At 42.6% G+C, this 19,193-nt stretch overlaps 1 protein-coding gene across 1 annotated transcript in view; it reads right to left on the bottom strand.

Annotated features, from left to right (window-relative positions):
• Positions 1-18,938, bottom strand: part of CUNH15orf41 (chromosome unknown C15orf41 homolog) — a 307,340-nt gene extending 288,402 nt beyond the window's left edge. The window contains exons 1-2 of the mRNA XM_018562822.1: positions 18,853-18,938; positions 15,770-15,872 (exon numbers count right to left, since the gene is read on the bottom strand). Coding sequence (XP_018418324.1) covers positions 15,770-15,870 — 101 coding nt within the window. The 5' untranslated portion in view covers positions 15,871-15,872; positions 18,853-18,938. The remainder of the gene's footprint in view (positions 1-15,769; positions 15,873-18,852) is intronic.
• Between the last annotated feature and the right edge of the window lie 255 nt (positions 18,939-19,193).

Here is a 19,193-nt window from a genome sequence, read left to right as displayed (position 1 = left end):
TTGTCCTTTTTTAGGCAGTGGGAGAGGGAGCTGGGGACCCAGTTTTCTCACGAGGACAGGGCTAAACTCTTGAGGCTCTCCCTGAAGTCGTCCATATGCAACAAATACCAGGAATCGGGCTATAAAATCTTGACCCGCTGGTACAGAACTCCGCGCAGACTTCACCTGATGTACAATGGGGTACCAGATGAGTGTTGGCGGTGCACCTCCTCTCCCGCAGATATGCTCCATATTTTCTGGTCCTGCCCGAGACTGACACCCTTTTGGTCACGGGTCCGGCAGATAGCCCAGAAGTTTACGGACCACCACATCCCGGAGGACCCAGCGTTCTTTCTCCTCCACCATAACTCATTCCCACTGAAGGGGTATTCCAGGTCAGTGCTGGTACACTTGCTGAATGCGGCACGCGCATGTGTCCCTATCCTATGGAAACAGGAGACCCCACCTTCGATACGGCTCTGGTTTACCAAAGTGAATGATATCAGAACCATGGAGGACCTGACTAGCTCCATTAGAGGTACCTCCGCCAAATTTGCCACCACCTGGTTTTACTGGGACGAATTCACCGCAACGGCCGAATACCAAAACATCATGGCCGCCTGAGGAAAGAGGTCACAATCCTAGCTTGTCCCCCCCCCCTCTGCTCCCTTCCGTCCTCAAACCCCCTGTCCACCTATTGTATGTCCCCTTCCTCTACCCAACCCCCGACCTACAGTAGAGGTCACTACGGTAATCCCACTGTGGACGCCCCGCTAAGCCAGACGGACCCTAAAATGTCATTTGGTAGCACTTCTGGCTCGCGCGCGGTGGCAATGCGCCCTGATCAACCACTGGCAAGACTCTCGCGGATACGAGGGCTAGTCGTGCGATCAAATGTTTGAAATGCCGTAGTCGATTTGTATGTTTATTACCATTATCAGAGTTCTCTGTATTTTTGTTGTGATCTCATGTGACACTTGTACATTCTGAGAAATACACTCTGTATTTATGTTGTGATAACATGTGACACCCTTGTCTGCTGATATGTTACGTAACTGTTCAATAAAGAATTTATTAAAAAAAAAAAGTTTGGCTTTACATTATATTTCATGAATTTAACAAATCTCGAATCTTTACAAAAATTGTAAGCTACCACGAGGGTCAGTCCGCCATATCTGTGTTTTTGTACACTAGATGCCAACTAACTGCATAACCCTCCAATGTTTCCATATCTTGATGTTCTACAGCCAAGGCACCCAGGGTGTTCACTTTGCAGGGGAAGTTTGCCCTTAGTTTATTGATTGAGGGGAAGCTCTGCTGACTTCCATCACCCAATCATGTTTAAAAATAAATGTGTTTTTTTATTTTCCTCGCACCTGATTGGGTATTCTTTACAAAGTGAACTTTCCCCACATTCACTAACCTAAAAGGTGGCCATACACCTTACAACCATTGTACAACTTTTTTTTGTCCAGACACCTCACCCTCCTTCAATGTTCTTACAACTAGCCCATCATGCACAGACCAATTTAGTTCGCAATTAACGCTCGTCAGCACCACCACCTGGCCGATTTTCATCGATCAAAAGGACACGTTTTCTTCTTGAGATTTTTGTTGTACAACAACGCCACTAACTTGTCTATTTTCGTCCAACTAGACAAAAGTTTCCTAGCCTGCTTGAAAGACAAAAATCTGCCAGTTGTACAGTAATTGAAGTTGTGTACTTCCCATCAACTGGCAGATTTTCAGACGAAAACGCAACCACAGACAACAATCTCTAGATAATTGTAAGGTGTATGGGCACCTTAAAGGTTGCCATACACTGTGCAAATTTAGGCTGATTCTTGAGGAATCGAAGGAGCTGATCGAAGGAGCCCGAGGGAAAAGCTTTGTACGAACAGAGCTGACAGCTAATGAGCCGGCTCTGTTCGGGTATTCTGACAGTGGCTGTCGGCCGCTGTTGGAATACAATGGAAACAGCGGCGATTCCTCGATCGACACACTCGTAGTGTTGATGGAGGAACCTGCTCTATTTTTTTCGTTCAGCCCCCAGGTTGAACGAGAAAAGTATAGCAATGTATGGAAACTTACCCTGCAAAGTGCAAATTTTGTTGCAAAGTGAACAGTCTATTTTCTTTTGGTAAATCAACCAAGGCCTCTTCAACTGAATTACCAGATATCACAGCCTGTGGGGAGGTATGAGAGGTCTCACTCTCCCTGTTGAGATTTTTTTTTTTCCACAGTAAAGAGAAATAAAAATAAAAAAAGGAAATTATACTCTGAAGTGAAATAGACTTAGAAATACTAGGGAGGAGATCTCCATGAAATAAAAGAAGCCTACTATAACCATCACTTTTGGGTCAACTCAGCTTTTAAACACGTATGTACAAATATTACCAGTTTAGTTTAGCCCTTGGTGTGCAACAGTCTTTCAGTCAGTAGTTGGTATATAAAAGTTAGTCTTTACCGATGTGTTATTTGTATTCCCATCTTACATTCACTTATGAAATTCATTAAAAAACAAGTAACCACAAGTGGCAATACTTGTAGCCATAAAACTAATATTTAGACTCATAAAACACTAAGCATCATTGGGTTTTCAATATAGCCCTGACATTTTTGACGCATTCCCACTAAGGATTTAGCTCCACTTGGTAATGGGTGAGTTAAAAGCTTCCAGCTAAGAAAACCAAAAGTACATTATCTTTCTATCTATTATAACAGATATTAAAAATGTTGTCTATATAGCATGGAGGCAGTGACTGTGACAGGCCACTTACAGACGTGCTGCCATCAGATGCTTGTCTCTGTGGGAGGCAAGTATTTACTATGTGAGTGGTCCTCACACACATAGCAGCCTGGCTAGCATATGATGGATGCCTCATGTCAGCTCCTCCTAATTTGGAATCAATGAGAAGTGTGGAACACAACGATGCACGAATCATAACCAATGCAAGGCTCAGAATTGCTATTGTAAAGAAACAGGCCTAAAGATTTATAGCAAAGAGAAGGAATGTGTCTGTACCCTAAGGAGTATACAATCTAATGCCGTACAATGTGACAAAGTGACTTGTCCAAAGTGAAATGAAGTTAGGCTTGAATCTTAGTCCCTCAGGACACTCACAAGATAATTGGCATTGGCCAATTTGGGTTCCAAAACCAAAACACTAGACACTTATCTTAAAAAAAATCCTGTTACAACCTGCGAAACACAATCTGAAGAACACAATTGATAAGAATAATGAGGAGTTGTTCCATGTAAAGACATAACAGTTCATTTCATCATTACAGCTGTGGTCACTGGTGCAGACGGCCCATTCCCATCAACATTAGTCTAAATGGGGGAAGTGCTTGTCATACAACAGAACAATAACTGTTTTTAGTCTATTCCACTGTCTGTTTCAAATGCTGAACCTAAACTAACTTTTATATAAAAAAATATTTTCCTGCTACAGTTTTCGGTAAGCAGCAAAGTCAGTGTGTGGTCCACTCTCACGATGTTAAAGCTGAACTCCACATAGATATAAAAAGACACAAATTAATTCAGCGGTTTACTTATTAATACATCATATCATATACTTTTGAAATGCATGCATTGCAAGCACCTGAATTTGACTTGGTATCTGTGCACTGCTCAGAATTTACAGAAAGAGCCAATCAGTTGTGCTGTCATGCTCATCTGCCAATAAGAACCATGCTGATATGTGAAGAGATGGCAGAGTGGCCAAGAGATGAAGTCATTGGTATCCTGCTTTGTCTTTCATTAGGCAGTCATACAGTGGGGAGGGATAAGACCTAGAAGTGTTGCGTAACTGCAACAGCGAAAAATAAAGTATTCTGCCCTACCTGACAGGGCTGTGCTTTGTTTCAGAAGTTTTTAAATCTTAGGACTGGATAGACAGAAATGTAAATCCTTTGGCAGGTTAAAGAGCTATTTTATATGTATTTTCTGTGTACATTTAGTGGTTTGCCTGTAGTTCAGCTTTAATTTGTTTCTACAGTGATAGTAAGTGTATAATAGATCACCCAAACACTACAGGCATCATTAGACATCGTCCCTGTCTTTTATTTATTTTTTGGTAGGTCAACCAAGAATCCTGCTTCTACAGTTTCTAGAGATACAGTAAAATGATTAGCTCTTGGTTATAGAAAGCAGAACCCCAGCCTCTAGTCCCCAATCTGCAGCAACACTGGTATAAAAACAGTTCTGTGTGAAAGCCAGATATGTGAGGCTGCTTTTCCATATACTGCATTAATAGATCCATGTCAGCATGAGCAAAAAAAAAAAAAAACATGAGAAAAAGAGTGAAGGGCCTAAACCAAGTGTTGTATATAATCTATCAATATATTACAAACAAATATATCATAAAACAATACAACTTAGTTTAGAAAAACTCACATGTGATCGTGGCTAATTTACAAGCAGACTTCCTTTCCTGTGGTCACTATATCTTATGTTTGTGTGCTGGAATAACACAGCTTAACGTGGACCTTTACCCATATCTTTAAATAACCAAAAAAACACCTTTCGGGCTGGTGCAGACCAGTGTGAAACGGGACGCGCGTCTTGAGATCGCATGGTCATGCACAATTGCAGACAGCGATTGCTGCGCAGCCCCATTGATTTCAATGGAGTATGGAGTACATCTGCGTTGTAATCGCAGAAAAAAGGTACATGTACCTTTTTTTTGCGATACACGATGCGCGGCTGGGGTGCCATTCGAAAATAATGTCACCCACAGTGCGATCGTCGGTGATGGGCGACTCTGTGACCACGTGGCAAACTGTGCGGTATCGTGCACGATTGCTGTGCGGTCACGGATCACCCAGGTGTGAACCTGGCCTCAGAAATGTTTAGTGATGACAATCTACAAACATTTCTAGATAATTGCAGGCTTTGCATTCCTTATTTCTCTTTTCTTTCCCAGTCTTCTGAGTCTGTACGATTTGTGCTAAGGGCAGATTACTAGATCTCCCTTTACTTCCTGGAACTCTGGCACATGTGACTAGGACATGTGACCATGCACATTATCTCAGGGAAGGAAAATGCCTTTCCCTGAGATCTCATGAAATTGCAGATGAGATTTCCAAGCAATGATCTGCTGATGTAACCCTCCCAGGATGCAACACTTTGGCACTTACATCATTTGTACCAAAACTGGACCAGGAAGTAGATGAACTCTATTTGTAAGTAAATGAAAAACAAGTTTGTTTAACTAATGAATGTAAGATTATTTTAAATCAGCATGCAGAGATGCATGCTGCTATGATTTTTAGTAAAAGGGGGTAAAGGTCCACTTTAAGTATCCACTGACCCAAATGGATAGGTCCCATTTAGGTCATGGCCCCAAATGGATACTTCATTCAGGACTTTTACAATTGGCATCACGTATTTATTGAATAATGTGTATAAAACCAAGCACCTAGGCATGCAGACTGCTTCTACAAACATTTGTGAAAGAATGGGTCGCTCTCTAAGGGGCTCAGTGAATTCAAGCGTGGTACTGTGAGAGGTTGCCAAGTGCAAAGCAAAGCGTCGGATGCAGTGGTGTAAAGCACGCCGCCACTAGACTCTAGAGGAATGGAGCCCTGTTCTCTGGAGTGACGAATCATGCTTCTCTGTCTGGCATTCTGATAGACGTGTCTGGGTTTGGCGGTTACCAGGAGAACGGTACTTACCTGACTGCCTTGTAACAAGTGTAAAGTTTGGTGGAGGGGGGATTATGGTGTGGGGTTGTTTTTCAGGGGTTGGGCTTGGCCCCTTAGTTCCAGTGAAAGGAACTCTTAGGGCATCAGCATAACAAGACATTTTAGACAACTTCATGCTACCAACTTTGTGGGAACAATTTAGGGATGGCCCCTTCCTGTTCCAACATGACTGCGCACCAGTACACAGAGCACAGACATGGATGAGCGAATTTGGGGTGGAGGAACTTGACTGGCCTGCACAGAGTCCTCACCTCAACCCGATAGAACACCTTTGGGATGAATTAGAGTGGCGACTGCGAGCCTGGCCTTCTCGTCCAACATCAGTACCTGACCTCACAAATGCGCTTCTAGAACAATGATCAAAACATTCCCATAGACACAATCCTAAACCTTGTGGACAGCCTTCCCAGAAGAGTTGAAGCTGTTATAGCTGCAAAGGGTGGACCAACTCAAAATTGAACCCTACAGACTAAGACTGGAATGCCATTAAAGGTCATGTGCCTGCAAAGGCAGGCGTCCCAATACTTTTGGCAATATAGTGTATATTAGTATTCTCCTCCTCTTCATGTAGGCCTTGGTTACAGAGACTCATTTAACAACTTTAACTACTTGCTGTCCTGAGCAATTTCTTAATTTTTGCACACACATGATCAAATCTGAATTTTTGGCTAGAAAACAGCTTAAAATCCCCAAACAATTATATATTTTCTGAAAGGAGAAGCCATACAGCATAAAAAATGCTTTTTCTTAAAATGTTGCACGGTATTTGCGCAAATGTTTATCAAAACCAGTATTTTTAAAAATGAAATAAATGAAAATGAAATTTAGTGCACAAACACACAATATAATACCCACTTTTGGTAAAATACAAAAGATGGGGTCATGTCAAGCCTTAAAAATTGTGTGCACTCGTGAAATTGCAAAAGACTACAATACCCCACATTTCCTACAGGCAATGCTTGAAAAGTTTTCATCAGTTTAGTGTTAACAGTGATTGATGGCCCTAAAATATTACATATATTACAAAGTGAAATAGCCAATAGGAATCTATGCATTCCTATGGTGGCTTGTTTTTTCTGACTTACGGCGGCCCCCGATGTCAGAAAAAACAAAAATGATCGCAGGGAAAGGGTTACTCTGCTCGATCGAACAGAGTAAACCTTTCCGGGAGACAGTATTTCTCTCCCGAGCGGCCGGGAGCAGCTATCTAATAGCGGGAGACTCCCGGGCGACCCCTGGCAAATCGTCATTCGACCCCCGATGGGGTCGCAACCCACAGGTTGAGAACCGCTGCCCTACAGCAAATGATGGCATTTAGAAATCCACTATGAAGCTCCAACCTCACTGCTTAAATCCATGCTGTGCAAGTTGGTACTCCACCTCCTATAGCTCCAAGGTGAGTTTCTTCTGTAAATGCAGGCCCGGAGCTCTCTGAAGTGTTTGCATTTGTGTATTGGTGAACAGATTGTGGAAGAAACGCTTTTCTTACAAAAATATTTAGTTCAGTGAGCAGGAAATGGAGCAATCCAAAAGGTGAAGTCCCTGCAGATTCAAAACAGCAGCACCAAGGAGCAGGACCAACGGCATGGCAATGTAGACTTTATATTTCTTTTTGGCAGAACTATTAATCACTGTGACTTAAGAAACATCTGAGAGTGTTTATTAATTTATTTATTTTTAACCATAGTTTTTTATTCAAGGTTTTGCACAATACAGGTAATGGAAACAGCAGTCGTGAGATCCATACAAAAGGAATGTACCAAAAGTAATCATAGAAAGAACAAAACATGGCCCAAGACCTGTTAATTGCACAGGTGTATACAAAGAATGACTTTCATAACCGATGGGCCTTTAAGGTTTCAATCAATACAGCATAGTACAATTAAGGCACATATCTTAATATTGAGGTAAAATAGAGTCCAGTGTGCACTTGACGTGCAGGACTGCGATAGCCCATGTGTCGGTAGGCATCAAGAGTGTTTATTAATTTTGCATTAGTGACTGGTTCTCTTGCAATCAAATGTTACAAAAATAACTGAAAAACACGCTCACTGAAAATAGTCTATAGCTTCATTGGAACCAGGAATCATGAACTTCAACTTATAAGAGAAAAAGCACATTACCATAAACTGACTTTACAAGAAAGTTATCACTTACAATCATTTTAAAGGATATATTGAATTCAGCAGCTGGTGGGACAATCGGCTAAGAATATCCAAATAGTGGATGCATTTGACTGGATGCAGTCACTGTTCAGGCAACAATTTCAACCTGGCACCTGCAACAGAAGCCGATTTGAAAATCAATTTTTGTCAAGCCGGGTGGTACCAACAGGGCCACCCACAGTTTGAATTTCTGACATTTCACTTGGAATCATCAGAAATTAGAGTAACGTATGGTCAGCTTAAAGGTGTTTCCATTTTTGCAGTCAAATGTGAGAAAACATCACTATAGGGTTATTCACTAAGCTGCCGATTGCAGCCGAGTGAATAACTGAGCTGAAGTGAAATAAGTCGTTCGGCTATTCACTTCAGCCCTGTACGGCTGATTTAAGCCATACATCGGCTGGCTTCGGCTCCCTTCGGTCCAGCCGAAGATGCTCAGCATGACTGGCTTAACCGAAGTGCAGAACGTGTTCGCCTCAGCCGATCCAACATCTGGATCGACTGAGCCGAATACCTGGCAGTTCACTCGCTGCCGTTGGCCCCTATTCTCATTGGGGCCTGAATGGCAGTGAGGTAATAGCTAAATGCAGCAGAAATTGGCTCAGGTTATTCTGTTTGATACCTCCGAGGTAGAGAGCAGAACAAACAAAAAAAAATTAAAACAATTTTTTTTTTTTTTTTAACAGGGTGGGGTTCCCCTCCTGATCCATATCAGACAGACCCTTTAGGTCTGGTAAGAAAGTTAGGAGGGACCCCAAGTTTAAAAAAAAAAAAAAAGTGCATGGTAGGTATTATGAGGAAGCCCACCTTGAAAAAAATGTGGGGTCTTTATTTGCGTTCGCCAGAATTGGACCGGAACGCACTGCATCTGGTGTAAACGTACCCTAAGACCTGCTACTTCTATCAAGCATGGGCAAATTGCAGGTTACCAAATATTTAGATTCTTGTAAAATTCCTGTCATGACTGGTTCTCTTTAAGGGAGGATTGAAAGCAGCTACAAGCAAAATTACAAAACCTGTTAAAATGTCCGCTGGCTCCGAGACTGACTGCTTCCTGAATCCTGAATTCACTTGTCCACCTTGATCCAAACTGGTCCAATCTCAGGCCACGCAAGGTAACACATTTATAGTTATCAATTATACTACTTCATAGATGGCCAAAGCGACATGAAACACATTCCAAGCAATGCAATTACCGTGTTTCCCCAAAAATAAGACACTGTCTTATATTTTTTTTGGCTCAAAAAAAAACACACTAGGTCTTATTTTCGGGGGAGGTCTTATTTTCTTTTTTTTTATTTATAACAATCCAAAGTTAATGCAAATCCAAATTAAATAATCCAAAATGGCAAAGTTAAGAATAGGGTGATCAGGGCAATCAGGGGTGTCGTACCTTCCCAAGCGCAATTTGGTAACCAATCGCTGGCCAGAATGAGCGAAGCGCACTTCTACTACCTCACAGGCGGAGTGCATTTGGTATCACTTCGCCTGTGACTGGAGCCGGCGCTATAGAGGAAGCATCGGCTTATGCGGCTCTGCTCCCGCCTCGCTTCCCCTAGCGCTGGCTTCGTTGGCACCGCTGATTCTCTCCCGCCTCTCCCGCGACTCTTCAAGTTCCCCCTTATGCCACCACCGGCCCTAGGAATGGTCATAACTAGGTCTTATTTTCAGGGTAGGTCTTATATTTTAGCAATTCCCAAAAATGGTACTTGGTCTTAATTTCGGGGTAGGTCTTATTTTCATGGAAACAGGGTATTAAACTGCCTCTGTGCGCTTTAATGAAAATGTATTAGTTAAGCTATTTTTTACGCTTTAGTTCTAGACGCAGATAGCAGATATAGTAAGAGGCGATGTTATCTTTCTCCTCCCTCTGTATCACATTCCAGCACAAAACACTGAAACTGTTAGCTGAGTGAATCGCTCCCAATTTGATAATTACAACCAAGCAGCTCGTTATGCCAGAAAAACCACACTGACTCCCTCATGTACCTTTTAGTTACTGGTATAGCCTTGGCCCGTTTGCCAGCTTAGCTAAATGGACCCTGAAGTGCAAGCTAATGCTACATGATATTAGCTTCCTCTTCAAATACTCTGGATGAGTAAACACAAGCACAGCCTTTGCCAACATTTTTCTGGCAGCAGAACAGAGAAGAGTTTTACTCTGCGACTTGGAGATTATCACTGAGAATATAACCCATCGCTTTTATAGCTTCTGGGCACTGCCGGAGAGAGGGTACCTCAACAAAATCACTATTCATGGGGGGCAATTTGCATAATAACTCTAACAATCCACATCATTTCAATTAACCCCTTTGGTACCATGCCAGAAACACTTTAGGTGAATATGACTTTTATTCCGCTTAAGTAGCAGGCACTAGAACACCGCTATGACCAAAGTGTACACAGATAGTGCAGTGCTTACCAGCCCTGGACATTGCTGGAAAACAATTAACTCCTAAAAATTAAAAGCATTAAGTTTTTCCAATTATTAAGCCCCATTTCTTGCGAGTTTATCACGTTGCATGTTTTCTTGCAATGGGCTGCTCTATGCACGGCAAAGAAGCTCCAGCACCTCTTTGAGCTTCAAGCTTTATGCATCTTGCTTGGCATGTTTGGGGTGCCATTAACAATGAAAGGCACCGCAAGCACAACATGTGTTTTTGACATGTTTTGCACGGGCTCATATAGCAACTAGTGGGAATAGGGCCTTTGGTAACATTTGCTAACACAAGAAACAAAACATGGCTAGCGCTTACAGAATTTTTATTGAAATATGCACTACAAAGGAGGTTTGCCACCTAAAAACAAGCGTCTCCCCAAAAATGAGACATGATGCTGTGATGATAAAGGGTAAGTCCACCAAAAACGTATAACTCGATTTTGTTGGATGCTGGAGGCAAAGACTGACACATGCTGAAATTAATAAAATTGGTGCATGGCAATTCATTGATTTGACACATGGTGGGGGTGTGCCAGATCCAAGTGCACTTACAAAATGTTGGGGTAAATTTAAGGTAATCTTCCACTGGGATCATTCTAATTTGTCTTGCCCTCTCCTTCCTGCATTGCTGCACCTTGCTGGCCTTCTATACACATCCCCCTTTCCTCTCCTAGCTGCAGTGCTGATGATCGTTGTCCCCCCTCCTCACTACAGTATTTATACCACTCGGTAATGGTGTATATTTAAGGACTGCTTCAAAATTAGAACATTGGCACAAGTCCTTCATTATTTTGGTGCACATGATCCGATATTTTTATAAACAGCACTGGTGCAACTCCATATAGACATATAACATTGTTAATTTGAAAGAAAACGTGCCAATATTTACACCACAAAACTGACGTATTTCCCTTTTTTAACTCCCCCCAAGACCTGTTATCTTTTGGGAATCATATAGGCAACATCTCTGCACTTGTGTTTCTGAGTGTGAACAGTTGCTGTGGGCAATATGAGGGGGTCACACTCTCACTTCTGGATTAGCAGGTTTACAAGATTGAGTCACTCCTCTCCTGAATAAGCAAAGCAACACCCACCAACACCAGCACTGAGCTACAGTTGGCGAGGTCTAAACACCTTTGTAACCAAATAAGGACAGCTTGGGTTTAATAATATTTAGGAGAAACATATAAAGTTAAGCATATCATTCTCAAGTCACAAAGCTTTAACACTAGACTAAAGAAGCCATACTTTGTTTGAATGTTCATACGAAAACGTTCATCAGAGCATTCAATCTTGCCATCATTGAGTCAACTAATTTCATTTGAAAGCCCTTGAAAATTTCACCCAGACCTGTTCCTTGAATGGAAGACATATTAAATACGTTTATTTTGTTCCTAGCATACGCACATTGCAATTTGTACAATTTTTCCTGAAAAGAAATCACATTCACGGTTAGAATTTAGTTTTTTCAGACAACTTCACTAACCATTAGAATCAACCAAATGTTCTAAAAATGAAAGTTTTCAAAGCAAAAAATGCTACTGGTGTACAGCCAGCTTAAGGCAATTAGCCATGTGACTGTAATTCTCACATTTTATTGAACTAAGAAAAAAACAAAAGAAAATAAAAAAAACAACCAACATGGTTTTTTAAAAATAAGCATACTTATCCCAATGTGATAGCTTTGTGAACTGAGTCTTTAGTCTCAAACAATGATAACTGTGCAAGCTTACTTATGAAAGACTTGAACTTGTCACTTTATTTGTTTTACTCTTGGACTCTTTAGGGCCCATGAACACAGGTTTAAAAAAAATGATGTGTTTAGATCTGTATAGTTCTATAGCACACAGACCCGAATGCCCAATATTGTATAATATGGACCCATGCACACAGTGTTGAATAGGATGATATTAGAAGAAGCAGCCACCTAAGGAAAATTGTCCAAGATTGATTTGTATGTATATGGAGTATACTGTGATCCATTAAGGAGAGGTGGAGGAGTAATAAGAGTGTTTGTAGCAGATATTATATGCCATTAGTTAATTATAACTTGTGGTCTACCTCATTTGATGAGTTCACTGAATCTAGAAAGAGCACTCCCCGGGGGAATATTAGTGGTGGGGCACTGAATTTGGAAGATTTGTTTTAGGGATGCACCAATACCGATACTAGTATCGGTACCGATACAGAGTATATGGCCGAGTACGAGTACTCACCCAAACGCTCCAATACTTACCTCTGATACCGGACCTTCCAGCCAGAAGGAGATCTCCCTCTGGTCGGCAGTGCCGAGGGAGCATGGAGCCAGCTTCCTTTCCAATCAGCCAGGCTCCATTTCCTCCTGATGCAGATATTGTTCACTGAAACCAGTTGAAATGAAACATGTAGGAAAGTAACTACTGTATTACCTACACAAGAATTTACAAAGTGATGAATACATCATCTGTATAAACATATGAACAGGTGAAATATATATGTCTGTATATTGACCCTTTGGCATGTATTATATGCATGGTTTTATGTTTTGTTTTTTTATGAGAATTCAGTTTAAAAGGAGAATTATGAGGTGAGTGATTTTCCATCAGCCTTATAATCTGAGCCGATCTGTGACAATGAAGCTGTCACAGGTCGGCTCAGTAGATCGGGAAGTGAGCCAACAAATACGGGCGCTCGCTCACTTCTCGATCCTGTGATGGCAAAAAGCCGTGACAGGGGAGGGACTGGATTCCCCCCTCTCCTGTCCGATCCTCCAGCGCTGACTGGCGGAACGGACAGGGGAGGGGGCGGGTACAGTTGGCTCTGCCTCTAGATAGGAAGAGCCAGCTGTCACTTACGGAGCTGGGTGGATCCAGACATAATTGTCGGGATCCGTTGCGGCTGCGGCGTCTCAGTATACCACGAGCTGTAGCTCGCGGTATACTGAGCTTAGGGTGACGGGAGGATGCTAGTTTGTGTCCTCCCGTTACCCTTAGGAGAACTATGGGCAAAAGCCCTAATCCCATAGTTCTCCTTTAATTAAAAAGAGATTGATTTTATTCTATTAGACTTGTGAATATATTAAAAGTCCCAGTAGAATATTCACATTTTCACTACTTTTGGTAGCTTGTAAACTGATAGCACAGAAATGGACATTGCCCATCCCACCTTCATTCACCCAGTGGACGAACAAGGTTAACTTCCTCCTGGAAAGAAAGCTTACCTATCTAACCTAACCTAACACAGGGGATATCCTGCTAAATTTGAAAAGATATTGACACAATGGCTGGAATCCCCCACCTTAGCACCATCTTCCTACAAACTGGTAAGATTATTAAGATAACTACTTGTATTGGTTAGATCTGGGAGGGTTACTGGAATTTACCACGATCAGCCCATGCTGTATGGAAAATCATTTTATTCTGTCCTAGGAATCTTGTGAATATAATGTTTAGCACTGGTGAACTGTATTTTATTTATAAAATGACTGCGGTGGTGTGACACAGTTGCGCAGTGAAGAAATTATGACACTCTCCACTATTTGGTCTGTGATAATGACTTATTACCACTCGGGTCTGGACTACACCCCTTAACCCTCTAACTGGATATGTAATAGGGTACAGAGCTTGTGCATTCTGCTACTGTTAAATGATGTTCCGGCTGACCTATACATGTAACTCCTTGATATGCCCAGTACGTTAATATACTGTACCTTGTCTCAAACCTTGTCAGTATGTGAGCCAACAAACAAGCAGGTTGCACGGTTGCAGGGTCAGCTGATGTTCCACCACAAACCCCTCACAGAAGTTTGGGCTTAGCTGAATGCCCCGGGTTCACCCCGCTCGCCTGCGGATTATACCCGTACACACTAGAGAGAGAAAATAGCTGCATTCAAGTTAGCGCAGGTAAGGCAAGATGGCAGTAGAGAAAACAGAAATCCTTAAAAAAGAGCCAAAAGGTCAGAGCTGGCAGCAGACAGACGTAATCAGGAGAACAAAGCCAAGTCAGTCCACGGAAAATCAGGTCAGAAACAAAAGGCACAAATGGGAGCTCAGGGAAAACAAGAGTTTTGCTCAAGCAAGGCAGTTAGGTCCGAGCTGGATTTAAATTTTGGGAGAGATAGGAGGCTGGGCAGGAAGAAGCAAGGTATATAAAGCAACAGGTGAAGCGGGCGACACCCATAGATGTTAGCTTAGGGTTAGTTCACACCATAAGCAGTGCGTTCCGGTCCGATTCTGGCCGGAACGCACTGCCTCGCATTGCGGCCGGCTCACTTTTTTGCCACGCAGGAGGGGGCGTGGCGGGCCATTGAAGTGAATGGCACCGTAGCCACGCCCTCCGGCCGCAATGCGATCAGAGGGACTACAAATCGTAGCAATACATTATGCAGCAACGCAGAATACCACCAGCTATAGATGACTACAAATACGAGCAACCCTTGCGGGTCTCAGGTGAGTTGTGCAGGGTCTCAGGAGGTTGTGCGGGCTCCATTTGAAAAGCTGACAACTACAACCCAAGCCAGAACCTTGACCCTCCCCATAAACTTTTCTGAAGTTTTGTCATCTTTGCTTACACCACACAGACACATCTCACCTCCACACAGACACGGACACATCCCATCAGAGCCCCATAGCAGGATTTCTCCTCTGAGTCTGCCCTGCTGTACTGTAGCCTGGCACAGAATCAGTTACTTTGATCTACTTGCAAGACTTTTCTGAGCTCCGTTCCCCGATATAAAGCCCTGTATTACCTCTCTGTTTTATGGGCTCTCACATCACTTTCATTTTCTTTTCATCTTCCTACTGGCATTATAACATCAGTGGACGATCCTGTTGAATGAGCAGCTCTCCTCCACCATATCCGATACAGATGAAGTGTTTCTAGAAATCTGCAGATCGGTGCAGCAGATGTCGCCCGGTGTGGTGCAGCGCAGGAAGGATCACTCCATCAGTTAGATCACCCATCACGCTGGAGCCCAAAGTTGAGATCGCTTTCCCTCCGTATCCTTATAATTAGAGGAGGAATCCCAACCCCGTTCCAGACGCCATTACCATCTCAGGCCGCAGTGAGGGCTGGAGCTAGGCAGCCAAATCACTTCCAGTATCGGTTTTTAGTATCGGGGCATTTTCACGACTACAAGTACACGTGGAAATGCCCAATATCGGCAAGGATACCAATCTCGGTATCGAGACATCCCTTCTGGGAAGTTAAGTCACTAGCAACAAAGTTAAACCAGTTTCAGAACGGGGCACAGGGAAGAGCTTTCTGACTAACAAAAGCATGCATTAGGTGGTGTCTGCCCTTAGGTAGAAATGTCACTTTTAAAAGTTTAGCAGGTTCGCTTTAAGAATAACCATATGATTGTCTGATGCCACGCACAGTCAAAACTCTGCATGTAAAAATCGTCTGGACTGATTCAATGCTGGAACTATATTGCACAATATAACAAGCAATGTATTCAAGATAAAAGAAGAATGAACAAATGAAAAACCTTACTCACCGAGGAAACCTCTCCTTCAACTTCTTCATACATTGCCGTGTAGGCTTCAAATTGCTGATGAAACGAGCAATCTCATCATACTGTGCCTTAGTTAACTTCATCTCTGTAACACAAACAAGCAATCAGTGCATATTGCATTACAAAATTCCATATATACCAAGGAAATGCAGATACATCAGGCTCACTAGTTTCATCAAAAAGACGCAATTATAGGGCTTTATACATTTCTCATGTGATATTAGTTTATTTACTCTATTACGTAAAGCTGAATTCTGGGCAAACAGCTAAGTACACAGATGAAATACATATCTGGGAGTTAGTTTACCTGCCAAATCAGTTATATTTCTGTTCATCCAGTTCTGAGATTTACACAGCTCTGCCACACAGCGCTGTCTGGCAAAGCAGGACACCCGATTTCTTTTTTTTTGTCTACTGCAGTAAGGGCCGATTCACATCGACTTGCATTAGGGCAGAAGCAGGCAACCTGGGCACTCTAGTTGTTGTGGAACTACAGGTCCCACGGGGCAATAAAACACTCTGACAGCCACAGACATGAGTCCCAAAGGCAAAGGCATGTCGGATTTTGTAGTTTCACCAAATTGTAGTTTCACCAAAGCTGCAGGGCCAAGGTTGCCTGCCCTTGCATTAGGATAACAAAGGAGTTGAAAGCGGTTTAATTGTATATTATAGACCCACTGCCTTATTGCACTCCATTCATTTTATATGGGCACCAATGTAAGAATATCATTGTAGTGCAGCTGCGTTCTCTAGATGCTTTGGGGGCCATTCTAAATGAACCATATTTTTATATCTGCCTGGAGTTCAGCTTTAAATTGAATTTTCTACTAATGGAAAATGGCTGCAGGACATACATGTAGTCTCCAAATAGCTTTACATTTCTTCTCTATAGAGCTCTGAATCTTAAGGCATTTTAATAGGCAAGTACAGACACTTTCCAGCAATGTCAGGAGCAGGAAGCATCTTCCCATTGACCGCCCATTGTAATGGGCCATTAGAGAGTTTTGGGAGCTCAATAAGAAGGGTTGGTATTTGGGTATTATAGCACATTGAGAAAAAGTTTTGGTCCTTTAAATTAGAGGCTATGCATTACTGAAACATTTTCATTAAACAAGGGGCAATGTCTGTGTTGTAGTTCTGAAATTGTATTTGAAAAATTGATAAGTGTGAAGGGATGTTATTCCTATTGGGGCATTATACATTTAAAGGAGAACTATGAGGTGAGTGATTTTCACTCAACCTCATAGTTCGAGCCGACGTGTGACAATTAAACTGCCACACATCGGCTCAATAGATCGGGAAGTGAGCGGGGGATTCTGCAGGGATTCCCCCCTCTCCGATCCTTCAGTGCTGACTGGCGAAACAGACGGGGAGGGGGCAGGTACAGCTGGCTCTGCCTCTAGATAGGCAGAGCCAGCTGTCACTCACGCAGCTGTGTGGATCGACAGTAATGTCGGGATCCGTCCCGGCTGCAGCGGTCTCAGTATACCGCGAGCTGCAGCTCGCGGTATACTGAGCTCTGGGTCATGGGAGGACGCTAGTTTATGTCCTCCTGTGACCCTTAAGACAACTATCGAGAAAAACACTTACCCCATAGTTCTCTTTTAAAGTGACATTAAAGGCTAATTTTTTTCCCCTCCCCCCAATGTTAGTGTAAGGACTTACCTTAAATCATCTTCTTCTTTAGTGTAGTTTTCAGCTTTCCCTCCGATCCAGCACTGACTCCTCTGTCCTCCTTTTCTCTTATGTCCCACGGTGTCTGTGCGGGTGCACGCTGCTCCATACACTTACCTTGTGTCTCTCCTCGCCTGCAGGCCGAACATCTGAAGTGCACATGCGCCCGCCCCAAGATCCATTGCCACCCGAGACTCTTCAGCTGTTCAGACGGGAGCGTGCGGCGAAGAAAGAGGTACGTTTAAACCTGTTTGAAAGGGTTTCTTTTTTTAACGTTTTTGTATATATCTACTGGTTGCTAGCAGTAGATATATGCAAAAAAAAAAGCGCTGGAGAGTTTATTAACCCTTTAAAGTAGTTATTGAGACATTTCAAAAATACACTAAAATCTTCATCATGCGATGTACTGTGTCTGGGGAAAAAAAGATCACAAGGCAAGTATTCTCCAGAAGACATGGCATTTAGGATCAGGGAACTCATGTGGCCTAGAACCCTCTGGCATGTGTCTCAGCTAATTATCAGTATCTGACCTCCAGCTGTAATTCTCACACACTGTACACATGTTGATGATCAGATGTTCCCTGTTTTTATCCCTAACATAAGCAACACGCTTAAACTATGTATTACAGTAATTTATATAGCACTGACAATTTACACAGTGCTTGTTTTATTTTCTATGTGTCTCATTCACACCACAACGTAGTGGGCTGTGCACTGGGATAGAGCGCAAATGTGCTGCACTGCATCGTGGATGCCACCGCAGGTTGCGCAGGGACCTAAATGGAGTGTGCAGAATGTTAACACGTGTGTTTGCAATCAGAATCTGGCCACAAAAAGGGGGATTTATCAAAACTGGAGCAGACAACATCTGGAGCAGCTGATCATAGTAACCAATAAGCTTCTCTCTTCAGTTAAGCTTTGAAAATGAGAGCTAGAAGCTGATTGGTCGCCATGGGCAACTGCTCCAGATTCTGCTTCTCTAATTTTGATAAATCCTTCTCGAAGAGTTTTATTTTCTCTAAACGCAGCTAAACTTAACACACCTAAACACAGGTAAGGGCCCAGTTTGAATGATACCATTAAATATCATTATATGCATTTACAAATTCTAAGTGCATATAAACGCAGGTTTGCCAGTGAGAATGAGGCTTATACGAGTCACAGAGACTTTGTTATGTTAGCAGCAGCCTGGCTGTGTCGCTTATTGACTTGATAAATGTCCCCCAAAGACTGACAACTGCTGTTCAACTCTTATTAACAGTCCCCCATACCACCTACCAAGTGTGTCACATGTTTCACTAGTCTGTATTTATATATGAGTGCTGTGTCTCCTGTTTACATTCCCCGTTCTCTTATAAAACAATAATTGTCATTGGATTCTCAGCTCTTACTTCTCCCTCCTGAGATTTGTAATTCATTCAGCTGACTCGTTCTTCTACAACTCTTCAGTCTCTCTTGGCTCTCTCACAACTCCTTCCTGTTTCTGTGCTCCAAGCCTCGTTCCCGCCTCAACTGCAGCATTCCAAGCCTCGTTCTCGTTTGTATTTTAGCGTTCCAAGCCTCAACCTCGTTTATGCTTTATTGTCCCAGGCCTCGTTGTTCTTTGTAGTCCAGGGTTTCAAGACTCGTTTTTTGTTATCTAAACTTCCACATTGCAAGTCCCGCGTTGTCTCCGCCTCTTTCTATCACATGACCGCAAGTACTAGACGAAATAGCGGTTCTTCTCTTCTTG

Source organism: Nanorana parkeri, unplaced genomic scaffold (genome assembly GCF_000935625.1).
Source record: "Nanorana parkeri isolate BGI_ZX_2015 unplaced genomic scaffold, ASM93562v1 scaffold602, whole genome shotgun sequence".
Classification (NCBI taxonomy): Eukaryota; Metazoa; Chordata; class Amphibia; order Anura; family Dicroglossidae; genus Nanorana; species Nanorana parkeri.
This window is presented reverse-complemented; position numbering and strand designations above follow the sequence as displayed.